Below are 13,135 nucleotides of genomic sequence, written 5' to 3'. Positions count from 1 at the left end.
CTGTATGATATTTTAGATTTTGCTGCATTAAGTGTAATGATTTGCTCAGAGGATGTTAAATACAAGACAATTATAATTAAATTATACAATTAAAGATTATTATTTAGCTGTAATTATTTGACAGGGCAATAAAATATCTTAATATGTTTATAGATTTTATATGTTATTTTGTGAATAGTCACTGCCAAGAAAAAAGAAAGGAAATTATTAATTCATGAAATAACATTAGTATAATTCATCATCACCATTTTGCTTCCAACTCAGTGTGTTTTTTCTTTTTCTTTTTGTATTAGTTTTGTTTTAGTCTCATGAGGAATAGTAAAATGACAGTGTGCTAGTGACAAAGATGAATGAATGCAGAACTAAAAAAGATATTTATTGAGGTTTTACAGGTACAACAAAGGTCCTGTTCACACCTGGCATTAAGGTGCATTCTGGGTGATCGGATCACGAATAGACAGCACTGAGTACAGGTGAGAAAGGGGTCGAATGCATCCAGAGAGTTATCATATATAATATAATGTATGTGTTTATAATAATTCATTATAAATACATATGTTATAGGTTCTTGTTTAACATATATTTGTAAAAGAAAACAGACAATAAATGTAAAGAGAAAGGCATACATTAAGATAATCCTTTATTCGTTCCCCAATGGAGACATTTGCATAGGGATAAATTATATTAAATTAAATTTTTATAAATATATTATATTAAATTAAATTTGCATAAGGGAGACCTTTATATATTTATAATTTATATCCAGAATTGATATTTTTCTATAAAGCTGCTTTGTGACAATGTCCATTGTTAAAAGCGCTATACAAATAAAATAAAACTGAATTGAATTGAACTGAATTGAACCCTGGACATCATCAGTCCATTAATAAAAGACATTTTCTCCATCTTTTCCTGATAAACCTCACGTGTGTGAAATTTTCCACCTCATGGTTCCACTACTGTTTAATCAGTGGGCTAAGCAAGTGTTTAGAAAATACTCATAAGCTCCCGTTATTTCTTTAGATAAGTTGCTAAGACACAGGTACAGCATTTTAAAAGGTCTATCTAGGTTAAATATCCTGAAGAAGGTTTAAATATATAGAAGTTGCCTCTTTCCTCAATTCCACGTTTTGTTATTATTTTATTTGTTTTTTCATTTTAAAGATTTAATAACTGTTCTGATATATGCACAAGCTTTAATATGGTAACTACACAGCCTAATATTGATGGCAGTGCTCCCCCATACTCGTGATGTCATCTGAGCCCCCATGTCACTCACTATGTCTTCTGGGATGCTGAAAGACCTAAACACACAGTTGAAGACGAGTTTATCTGTTTGGAAGGCTGATGGGAGGTCAGGGAGAGAGATCAGGCAGAATAACTGGGAGCAGTGTTCCAGCTGGTTCAGAGAACTTTAACGTGAGCACAGGATGCATGAAGAGATGAACCTCAGGATTTCAGAGAGCTTGTGGGGCCAGTATTTGTACTGCAGGAGCTGATGAGCTCTGTGGTGTGTGAGTGTCCTGTAGCAGGGGAGGTGTGTGCTCATGTGATGATGAGTTTGTCTTTTAGATGTTCAGGAGTGTTGGTGATCTCACGGTCGAATTTCCAGGTTAAAGCTCCTACGAAACATGACTGTGGCAAAATGCATATCCTTCTTCGGAGGTGCAGGATGTAGGTGTGAAACGGAGTCTGCTTGTGTGTTTTTAGAACCTGGTCCACATGAGAGGGTGAACTGGAGTCTTGTGAAAAACAAGGCCCATTGTGCTTGTTGTGAGTTTAGTCTATTGTAATTTTTGATATAATTAAGGTTCTTGTGGTCAGTGTAGACTATAAACAGCTGAAGTGATCCATCCAGCCAGTGACACTGTTCCTCCAGGACCAGCTTTATGGCAAAAAAAAAAAACCACTGGATGGAGCTTGGGTTTTTCTCCAAACCTCTGTGATAAACAGTTCCCACACCTGTGGAATGTAAACTGTACAGATTTGCCAAAGATTACATTTATTAATGAGCAACCTGTAGGTGGAATTTGCATATGCTGAGTTTACAGTCAGACTTGACCATACACACCTTTGATGAATAAGGGTCATTATGACCATCATGCTGATTTGATTCTTTAGTCAATTAAAATAAAATGTAGATGTTGTGCTACATCTCCGCTGTGTTCTTTACAGTTATATTTTGCTGATGGGGCAGTTAAATGTTGAGAAGATGTCCTGAGCTGTAAAATGCTCACAGGAGCTACTCCCTAAAAGATATTTTCTTTCGTTTAAAAAGCACTGCATCGTAACATATTTAATGTGAGATATGGTGAACTGCAGCGAAGCATCCATGGAAATCATTTAAGCAAAACACAGCAGCAAATACTGCTCAGAGCAGTTTGCATTTCAGGGCTTGGCTGCATTTACTCTCACTTGAGTGAACTTCGGCGCATGTCTGTGTTATGAACTCCGCTGTTTTATTGTCTCTGCATTAGCAGGGCTTTCATTGTGACCAGTAAGTTAATTTCTCTGAGTACAGTTACATATGAATACCCAGACGCTGCCCCTTCGTGAGGCTCACACATGAACAATAATGTGTGATGTGCATGTGTTTGTGTGTACATGCATGTACAGTAAATCATGTGTAGGGGAAATCATGCTGTTTAAACAGAAAGCACTGGAAGTGCAAACTACAAACCAGCAATATAGGTGCTTCACTGTAAATGTAATTAAATCAGTCTCATTAAATCAGTCTCATTAAATCAGTCTCACAGAATGATTAAAACCTCAATTTTAGTTAAGAACAGTAACAGTAATAATCAGTGACTTGGTTTCTGAAGGTCGAGTTCTGAACAGTTTGGCTTCTTGAAATATCAAAGTAAAAACCACAACACGACAATAAGATGTTCAGTAATATAGCATTTATTGATATATATATAGAATTAACACTAATTATCTATGAAGTTAATTCTAAATAGGGACATGTGTATGTGTGTGTGTGTGTGTGTGTTTGTGTGTGTTTGTGTGTGTATGTGTGTGTGTGTGTGTGTGTGTGTGTGTGTGTGTGCTGCTCTAGAGTGAATTACGTGCGTGTGTGTGAGGGAAAGAGAGAGAGTGTGTGTGTATATGTGTGTGTGTGTGTGTATGTGTATGTGTGTGTGTGTGTGTGTGTGTGTGTGTGTGTGTGTGTGAGTGAACTACGCCCCCGGTCTGTGGTGTGTGTGAGAGAAAGAGAGCGCACGCTTGTGTACCTACACACTCACACACACACACACACACACACACACACACACTCAGTTCATTTATGCTGTAAATGAACCGCATTAAGACGCGCCTAATTGCTCACATTGCTCTTATGGTGATGATGTCAGATTTATTCTGGTTGCAATTTCCCTTAATTTTCTTGCCAGTTTCCTTGTTTCCTGTAATATTCCAGATCTATCTTTAGATAGATGTCCTGAGATGCCACTCCCCACACACACACACACTCACACACACACACACACACACATACTGGTTTTTAAGTCTTACGAGGACTTTGCCGGCCAAACCAGTTGAAACGTGGTTTAAGGGGACCCACCTTTCCCTTTGTGCTACAGCAATGCCGTAAACATCAAAAAATTTGGTTTTTTTTTAGCAAGACAAATTTCACTTCAGATTTCTTCTACGCAAAATTAAACTCTTAAACACAAGACCTGACATTATGGTTGCATATAAGGACCGTCTGAGAAGCTCCCGCCTCCGACAGAATTGGTACTTATAAGGTCACACCGCTTTATCGGGACATCAGTTTAACAATACACAAAAAAAGACTTTACACTGTATTAGAAGGACAGGCATGTTTTATTGGTACTCGACTTAACACAAACACAAACATGACCGCATGGTGATTTACCGGGTCATCTGTGACTTAACAGAACAAGTCCTTCTATACAACAATTACAGAACATTAAGCAACTCAGGTTAGGGATACTACAACTGAGCACTTAAAAAACATAACTGTTAACTGTTAACATAATTTTTAACTCTGTTAAATACAGTCCCCTCTGAAAAGCAAGTTCAATTATATTGTTTTTCCTATACCTAGACATCTGGGTTTAAGATCAAATGACGAATATAAAATGATAGCTCAGAATTTTAGCTTTTTTTCCTGATATTTACATATAGATTTTTTAAACATTTTATTTTCAAGTGATGAAGTATGTTGGAACATGTGACTGGTGTTTCTTGTTGCCCAGGTGTATCCTGTTAAATTGATAGTTTAAAGAATTAGTAGCTATGAACAGCTACTCTTGTTTTGAGCGATGTATATGGGATGTATGTATGCTGGCTTGATACAGTTATTGCAAGTAAGGGATATGAACCAAATATTAAGTGCTGTTTAATTTACTTTAAGAGAATTTGTGCCTATACCAAAGGTGCCATGTTTTAAGCTGTGTAACACAGATATAAAAATCAGGAAATGAAAGCTGAAATTCTAAACCATCATCTCATATTCATCTTTTGACCTCAAACCCAAACGTCTTCAGTGTATAGCAAAAACAGACTAATTGAGCTTGCTGTTCCATTACTTTCAGAGGAACCTTTATGTAGCATCCCTTGCCCATTTTTCCTGCTTCTAACACATCAACACAGAGAACTGACTGTTATACCAATATATCCCAACCCTCAACAAATGCCATCGTAGAGAAATAATCAATGTTATTCACTTCACCTTTCACTGGTTGTTATGTCTGATTGGTGTATACAACACGTATCAAAAGAATCAATTAGATTGTGATGTTTAAAATTGTGAACCTTATAGCCAGCTTACTGCACATAAAACAGCAGGTGCTCTATGGGACATGGGCAAAGCATCTGTGTTTGAGACTAAACAAACAAGTATATAAATATGCACATCATACAACCATAAAGACTGGGAGATATGATGACATATACTTTTGTTTCAAATTAAAAATAGGTAAAACAAAAATGATAATTATGAGTTATATGACTAAAATAAAAGTCAAAACCACATATATAACTTGGAAAATACAACCAGAACATCCAGCTTTGGCTTCTTTTGGTGGGTGATCCTTCTGCATCCCTGTAAGAAGAGATTACCACATTATTCAGCACACAAACAGTGTGGACTGATCATGACCAAAACAATTGGGCATGTAACACATCAATATGTTAGAAAAACCTACCAATCTGCACTGGTGCACTCATAGACACATTCATATTCTCACTTTCAGTGCCATTCTCAGATTCACTTCCATCAGTTTAGCCAGGAGAACTAAATGAACACCACGGTAGGGTCAGGGTTTTGGGTTTGGCAGCCATGGCAGAGTCTACATTCCCACACCAGATATCTCCTGGGGTTTGGAAGCTTTTAAGTGCAATGAAAGAAGATGACGTTGCCTCTGTAGTACGCAATGACTTTTGTAATTTCTAATCCATCAGTAGTTTTTCTTATTTTCAGTACAAGAAATTACAGATGACTGAAGACACTCCTCAGCTTCATCCACTTTAGCTTTGCCCTCTGCCATTAATGATTCCTCAACATCTCCATGTAAATCACTTCCACCAGCTCCCTCTCTTACTTCCAACAGTTGCTGGCTTGCAGATGTTCCAGTGACTGTTGTTGGCAGCATTAAACTGTCTGATGCACTGCCTAAAACTGCAACTTTTGACGTTCTGTAGGTCTCAGACACTTGCTTACCCTGAACTTTGCTTGAAAGATTATCTGAGGTTTGTGTATAGCTCGCTTCACTGTCATAATCTACATCAGTCAACTGCTCCTCATAAAGTAAACCAACTTCTTCTCTGGCCTTAACACACACTTTGCCCTTGCTTGCACCTTCAGGATTCAACTTGGCAATCTGGGAATAAATAGCCTTTCGTTTCTCCATATTCAAGGGGCATTCTCCTTGTAACTCTACTGAACTCTCAGATTCACTGTCTGACTCTGACTGTGGCACATATTCTTCATCTAGTGATTCATCCTCACCAGTACTTACTCTCTAGTACCAGAAAACAAACGATCACTAGAAATTGCACTTGCAAATGACTAAAATTTATATAATGAATTATAAATGCACTCACCCATGATAGTGACTCATTCTTAATAAGTTTTACAAAGCAGGACTTGTGCCAAAAACAATTGCAGACTGCAAAAGAGAGAGAAGTAAATAAGTAAGAATGTAAGACTTCAATACACATAAAACTAAAAACACCACAACTGTTGCCTTAACTCAATATAAAAAGATGAAGCTTAGAATTTTATTAATAATTTTCAAACCTTATGAATTTATGAGACCAGGACCACTGTCTGGAAACAATGGGCCAATTGGACAAACCATACCAGTTATAAATTAACTGCCATCTTAAATACTGTAAAGTACATTACTGACCTTTGCATCTCAGACCAATCCATTTGAGTGATGCTACAGGTCCAACACATGCTGCACATTTGTTCATGCTCGAAACAGTTGTGAAGACCATTTCATGTTTACAATTCTGTGAATAGAATTAATAAAACTCATTTGACATCACAACCAAAAATATTTGTCTAAAAGTAACTCTAGTGGAGGAATAACATGGAAAGCAAAATCCATTTATTTGATGTTAGATGATGTGCACTTTGGGCATTTTCACAACTCAAATACAAATACAGACAAAAAGAGCATGCCTGTTAGAGGTTTTACTCTTGACTTTATATAACAAAAGCTGAGGTGACAAAATACTAACAAGTATCTGGATATTCTAGATACTGCATCAGCATTCTCTTTCACACGTCTTCATTTTAATTCTGGATGTGTTTAAGTATGAGGCAATGGTGACAAAAAAAGCAAAATGTATGTTTTTAAAACAAATCAAAAATGATCAAAATAACTGATAAATATAGGTTTTGATAGCAGAACATGTTGCTCACTAATGTGATATTCGACATAGTGTATGAATGGCTTTGGTCATTACACATACAGTAGATATTTGAAATTATGCAACATGAAATAAATTATACAAATAATGAAGGAAATTATTGATGATGTATTCCATAGAAATATCATAAGCCAGAAATAATGTCTATCCAGCAAACTTACTTTTTCTGTTTTCTCACTTGGTGCTATTGTATCTTTTTCCTCAGGCCCAGATTGCTCCTTCACAATGGTAATCTGAAATATTAGACAACAAAATGTTAAGGTTACAGATTAACCAGGCTAGGAGTATTTTCTGGCAAACACCAAACACCATTTTCATGAATTAAAATGTTACACCGAGTGGGTGGTGGGTACAAAAGTTAGTGTCACATTCAAGATCCAAAAGGGCAATACAATTTTTAAACCTATTTTGGTTCAAACATGCATTAGCTTTAACTAATGGTGTTTTCCATGCAAACTACACCATTAAATAGGCAACAGTAGTCTACAACAAATGTGCTATGCATCAGTTCCTTGACACTCACACTATACTATGTCCAGTTACATTTTCTGACATGTCTGACCTCCAACAGCTCTCTGCATGCATGTATCAGGCACACTTTACTCTCGCACTCGACTTTATGACTATTTGATATACAGGAAGTGTATCCAAAAAAAATTGAAGACATCAAAAAAACTCCATTCTCATTCCAAACATCAGACAGGCAGGGCAGCTATAGTGTCTTTCTAACCAGTTTAGTGACATTAGCAGGCAATGGCTATCCTTTTGGACATAATTAATCAGAAGATGATCTCAAAATTACCTTTTCTGTCTCCTTTCTTGGAACCTCAGGCTCCATCTTGTCCTTTATAGTCGTCAGCACTGTTGTAACCTCAGTAATGGTTCCAGCTGTATTCTAAAAACAAAAATAACAAGAGATTTCTATGATGATAAACCAGCACCCAAGTCAGATCAATACACATTTACAGTGCACCACTCCCAGTGACTCTGAAGAGGCAGATAAATACCTAATAATGTATATGGTGTTCATGATATAGCTTCACAAAGTGAAGTCCCTCGAGACCATGTTTCTGTCAGACGCTTTACACACAGCTGCTGATGTGCATTTACTATCACATGTCTACAAGGTCCCATTAATACCCAGTGTACTGATAAACCAGTGCTGTGCCACACACAAGCTGATGAACACAGAGTCATCATATAAATCAATACTGTCCTCATATACCATGTACTAGTCAAACACACTGACACACACTAATATTCCTCTGGTAGAGGATCCTTATAGCATAGTTCCTAAAGGTTCTCATTAGACACAGTGTTCTCATAAAACAGGTCTCAGCCATACACATCACATACACACACTAACTACATTCTTAATATAGTGCCTACAACTGCAGACACTTCTATCTCTGTGCTCAAGAAATGTTTCCAGTGCGAGGAGCAGCTCACAGACACACTTCACTATTACAGTGCACCAGTCCCAGTGACTTTAAACAGACAGTGTACTGTGATTAAAAACTCCCTCAAACTCCGCAAACTGCACAGAACAATTAGGGAGATAATTAATCAGATGATGATTTCTACAATTTACCTTTTCTGTCTCTCCTCCTGGAACATCAGTCTCCAACTTGTCCATCACAGACGTCAGCTCTGATGTAACCTCAGTGACGGCTCCAGCTATATTCTAAAAACAGACATCATAAAACATTTTTCTCATTTCACAATTGTTACACACACACACAGTATTCCCAAGAAGAATTTGGAATCAGCGATTTTCTGTAACAGTTGTGCTGGAAGTTTCCAACGAGTTTCAATCAACAAATTTTCAGTTCATCCACAGTAGCGCATCAGCAGTCTTCCATCATTGCATCTCTCAAATGCTCTATAGGGTTTAGGTCAGGGCTCTGGGAAGTGTTCATATGTGCACTGTATATACAGTATATTAGGGAAGTGCACTGTATATATGGTATACTATTTATACCCATATAATGAACATCCATCAGTGACAATGATGCCCCTAAAAACAGTGCTGTAGCTGATTAACTCATAACTGCACCCCACACACTGTAACGTGTGTGTCACTGCTGTACTCACGGTAGACCACATATATACTCAGTGCTGCTCCTATAATGGTCCCCTACTACTGAGGGATGAGAATATAACACACTGCACATAGTAAAAGGAATGAACTCTAGTCAGTAACTATACATCTATTAAATGCCAATTTAAGATAATGTATGTGGTGTACATGATATAGCTTCACAAAGTGAAGTCCCTCGAGACCAGGTTTCTGTCAGATGCTTTACACACAGCTGCTGATGTGCATTTACTATCACATGTCTACAAGGTCCCTTTAATACCCAGTGTACTGCTAAACCAGTGCTGTGCCACACACAAGCTGATAGGGGGATCATTAATCAAAACATGATTTCTATAGTTTACCTTTTCTGTCTCTCCTCCCAGAACATCAGTCTCCAACTTGTCCATCACAGACGTCAGCTCTGATGTAACCTCAGTGACGGCTCCAGCTATATTCTAAAAACAGACATCATAAAACATTTATTATTAATAAAACCAAATTTTCAATACTTATTATTCAAGCTTGTAAATTGGGTATAGAATTGTATATGTAGAATCAACAGGTTTTAATTCATTATATATTTCTGTAAATGACCTGTTCTGTTTGGTTGATGGTTGCCTGGGTATCTTCGGTCACAGGGGTAAAGGGGTCTGCCTCAGAAACAGCCTACAGAACAGGTTAAAGAGCAAGACGAAAGGCATGTATTAAAACTGGAGCACTGCTTGGTTTCAGCAGACCATGTTAGCCATCTTCCAATTCTTTCACTGACTACAGGATACCTGGTGCTGTGACAGAGACTGATTGTCTTTCACCCTCCTGGCCTCACTCAATGCCATAGTGCTGTTTTCCTCTGGTGGCAGTTGGTGTTCTTCAGCTACAATCTGTGAAGATTTGTTAGGACAGTGTAAAATATTGGGAATATAATTAGATGATTGTAGCATGTAATGATTTGTAAGTTATGTTTGTACCGGCATGTTTAAGCGTGGCCCAATAACACTGAATAGTTCAATCTTCAATACCTTATTTCTCCAAGGCAACTCAGAATTGCCATAATCGTATGTGATTTCTTCTCCAGGGTCGATGCTCCTAGTCGCAAATAAACACAGATGAGGCTTTCCCTCTACAGTGATTATTTTCATTTTGCTGTTTGGGCTGATGTGGTCATCATTGACAAGTCTCCCAAGGGAACCATCTTCTCTGGAAGCATCGACACTGAAGCATGATATAAGACAACACATAACATCTTGTGGCTGCACAGAAGACCTTTTCAAAACTTTATGCATTAGCATGATCTTACAGAAAACATTATATGAAGAACAATGCAATGTTATACATACCATAAGAGTCTTCCATTGAAACGGAATTCATACATGAATGCTTTCATGGCATCGTGATACAACTTCTGTCGTCGTTCACATTCAGCTTTGTTTATGAGTTGTCCTCTGTACTCCAAAAGAAAATCTCCCTTATCAAAATGAACACAACTGAATACTCCACGTCCTGTATGAGAAAGCACAACACCTGTTAGTCCAGTGTTTATTCAAGCCGAGCAGCACATCTGCAGTGTTCTCTAACGTCCTGATGCTCCTAAATAAGAATAATAATTTTTTAAACAAAAAAAACTAACAAAGAATGACATATTAAGACTTACCTATAAATGAATTTATATATTTCACATCAAATCCCTCCTTGTCTTTGGCAGCAGATGTGAAATATTCAGCCTCCTGTTTGGGATTGTCTCTCCTCCTCCTCCTCAGCTTCATCTCACACAGTCTGTACACCGGACGCTGTGTGTCCACGCACAACTCATCCTTAGTACTTTAGTTCATTTAGTTTATACTTAAGTTTGAAGCCTTAAAACACTTTGGCCTGTATATAAGTTATTGTTATATAAATGTAAAGCAATGTAAATTTCCTGTGAGCCTACCCAGGGCTCCATCAGTGATGCTGAGGGATGTGCAGTTACTCTGCTGTGACGTCACCGCAGCACCAGCACACACAGCTGATAAACAAACCACACCACTCTCATTTATATACTATATATAAAAATATATAATAAACATATATATAATAAATATATATAGTTATTTAAAGGTGCGAACTAGCTTATTTACGAGGCGTGTAGAGACTGTCAGGGGTCAGAGAGAGTAAAACCCGCAGCTGCAGCATGATAAAATGTTAGTGTTAAATCGCGCGCCCCCGACGCGCGCCCCCGACACGCACTACAGCGGCGCGAGCTAACAGGAAGTGATGCAGCCAAACTAAGCAACTGCAGCCAACTAACAGTTAATAGAGTTGGCTCCGGGATTAATAAAATAACACCGAAATAAACACTTCTCCAGTCTCCATGCTGTTTGTTGTTTACCGGTTGTTGCTTGTGTTCAGCTAACGCAGGCCACTCGAAACCATTTGAGCTACAAACCATACACCCGCACTGTGTTCCGGAAGAGATGATTTAAAGATCAGCGATGTCGCACATTAGCATTAAATATCATTAGCAACGCTACCATGCTAATTTACCGATATTTCCCGTTTATATTAATTAAACCAAATTCACATAAACCATAACCTACACTTAAACTCATTCATTAAAAATACATTTGCCAAGTTTTTAAAGCAGAGAATTCTATGATTATTATGGTAACTAGCAGGATTTTTAAGATATACTCATTAGACTAAACATGTACCCCATTCTCATGAGCATAATCTTTTATTTTTTAATCTGAATATGTATAAACTAAAGTAAACGTGCATTTTGCAATATAATCATATAAAGTACATTTAATAAAGTGTATAAAGTTAATTCTCATACCTGTTTTTTAAAGATTGACGTATTATGAGTTCCGCATGATGACGCGCTGCACATAGAGAAACTCCGCCCACAAACCGAGACACGTGACATGAATGACATCGGCCGCAGCCAATCAGAGCGCGAATTAGGCGAGTCAGCGGTAGCCAATCAGAAGGCTCAAATTTTGTGTAAGTGTGTAAGTTGGTGCAATACCAAGACCAGACTAAAGGGGGCGCTATATTAAATTCCGAGTTAACACTGTGTAAAGTCAGTTTCAGGGGTATGTGGTGTAAGTGGACTTCGACCGAAACTTTGAATTTTAGCTTCTCTTACTTAGATATATATAGATATATTAGAGGAATTATGGGGACACTGTCCCTGTCCTCATAATTCCAAATGTCCCCGTAGTGTCGGTACGTAAACAGGTCAAAAGTCCTCATAAGCCACAAAAACCAACGCACACACACACACACACAGACACACACACTCACTCACACACACACACACACAGAGTTGAGTAAAGTGCTCATAGTGAGGATATAATACTGAAATCCCACTCATCATCTGAGGGGTTTTATGTCCCAGCGCAGGATTTTGTTGGATATGTTTATTAGCACAAAGTACATAAAAGTAATGATGTATGAATTAATTTCTGTAATTTAATAATGAATTTAGTAATGATGAGCCATTGGACTTTATCAATTGCATCGGACATGAAATACTGTATATGCTGTGATAAGTCTGTGGGGATTGCTGGATAAATCACGCACATGCCTTTGTGTCTCTTAGTAGAGAAGGTTGTTTTATTAAAACCCAGACCATGCGCTCTTAAAGAAAGAAAAGAAAATGATATTATGGTAAAAAATAAAACCAAGGAAAAGCGTGATCTCTCTGCGACTGTTAATGAAGCGTTGTTTTAACTGGATTCAAACTTTTTAGAAATATTGTCAGTCTTTAAGGTAAATATTAGTAGAATAGGTCTATGCTGCGTAATCTTCTGTACTCATCAGACTACATGCTTACACTAAAAAAATTTTGAAATTTCCTAAAACTAATATTAGTTCTTACAAGATATTTAAAAAGGGAATCTCTACATTACTACACTATCATTAGATTTTAATTACTAAAGATAAAAATGAAAGCTCAGTTATGTCTGAATGATTTAAATCCTAAAAGCTGACTGTTTGCCTCAATCTTAGCAGAAAGGATGAAAATATTTATAGCAGAATGAATAGATCTGGACTTGACGAGATTCATTAACAGCATTTTGTTGCTTTAGAAGTGAAAAGAAGTACGCAACTGCTGCAGTTCAATTCAATTCAATTTTATTTGTATAGAGCTTTTAACAATGGACATTG

General features: G+C 37.3%; 1 protein-coding gene across 5 annotated transcripts; it reads right to left on the bottom strand.

Moving 5' to 3' along the window:
- Positions 1 to 3,477: 3,477 nt before the first annotated feature.
- Positions 3,478 to 12,238, bottom strand: LOC117599002 (inactive histone-lysine N-methyltransferase 2E-like). Of its 5 annotated transcripts, XR_008303143.1 has the most exons (14): positions 11,799 to 12,238; positions 10,638 to 10,773; positions 10,324 to 10,486; positions 10,006 to 10,198; positions 9,766 to 9,867; positions 9,581 to 9,652; positions 9,349 to 9,441; positions 8,498 to 8,590; positions 7,709 to 7,801; positions 7,068 to 7,139; positions 6,378 to 6,483; positions 6,070 to 6,134; positions 5,172 to 5,353; positions 3,478 to 5,068 (listed from the first exon to the last, which is right to left on the bottom strand). XR_008303143.1 is itself a non-coding variant. In XM_053238974.1 (13 exons), exons 1-13 carry the CDS (start codon positions 11,895 to 11,897, stop codon positions 5,261 to 5,263), a joined length of 1,380 nt encoding a protein of 459 aa, XP_053094949.1. In that variant the 5' UTR covers positions 11,898 to 12,238; the 3' UTR covers positions 3,478 to 5,260. The 5 variants fall into 5 exon arrangements, 4 of the variants coding, with proteins under 4 accessions (XP_053094949.1, XP_053094950.1, XP_053094951.1 ...); XM_053238974.1 differs by having other exon boundaries at positions 3,478 to 5,353; XM_053238975.1 differs by lacking the exon at positions 5,172 to 5,353 and having other exon boundaries at positions 11,799 to 12,236.
- Positions 12,239 to 13,135: the final 897 nt, after the last annotated feature.

This window comes from Pangasianodon hypophthalmus, chromosome 12 (assembly GCF_027358585.1).
Source record: "Pangasianodon hypophthalmus isolate fPanHyp1 chromosome 12, fPanHyp1.pri, whole genome shotgun sequence".
Classification (NCBI taxonomy): domain Eukaryota; kingdom Metazoa; phylum Chordata; class Actinopteri; order Siluriformes; family Pangasiidae; genus Pangasianodon; species Pangasianodon hypophthalmus.
This window is presented reverse-complemented; position numbering and strand designations above follow the sequence as displayed.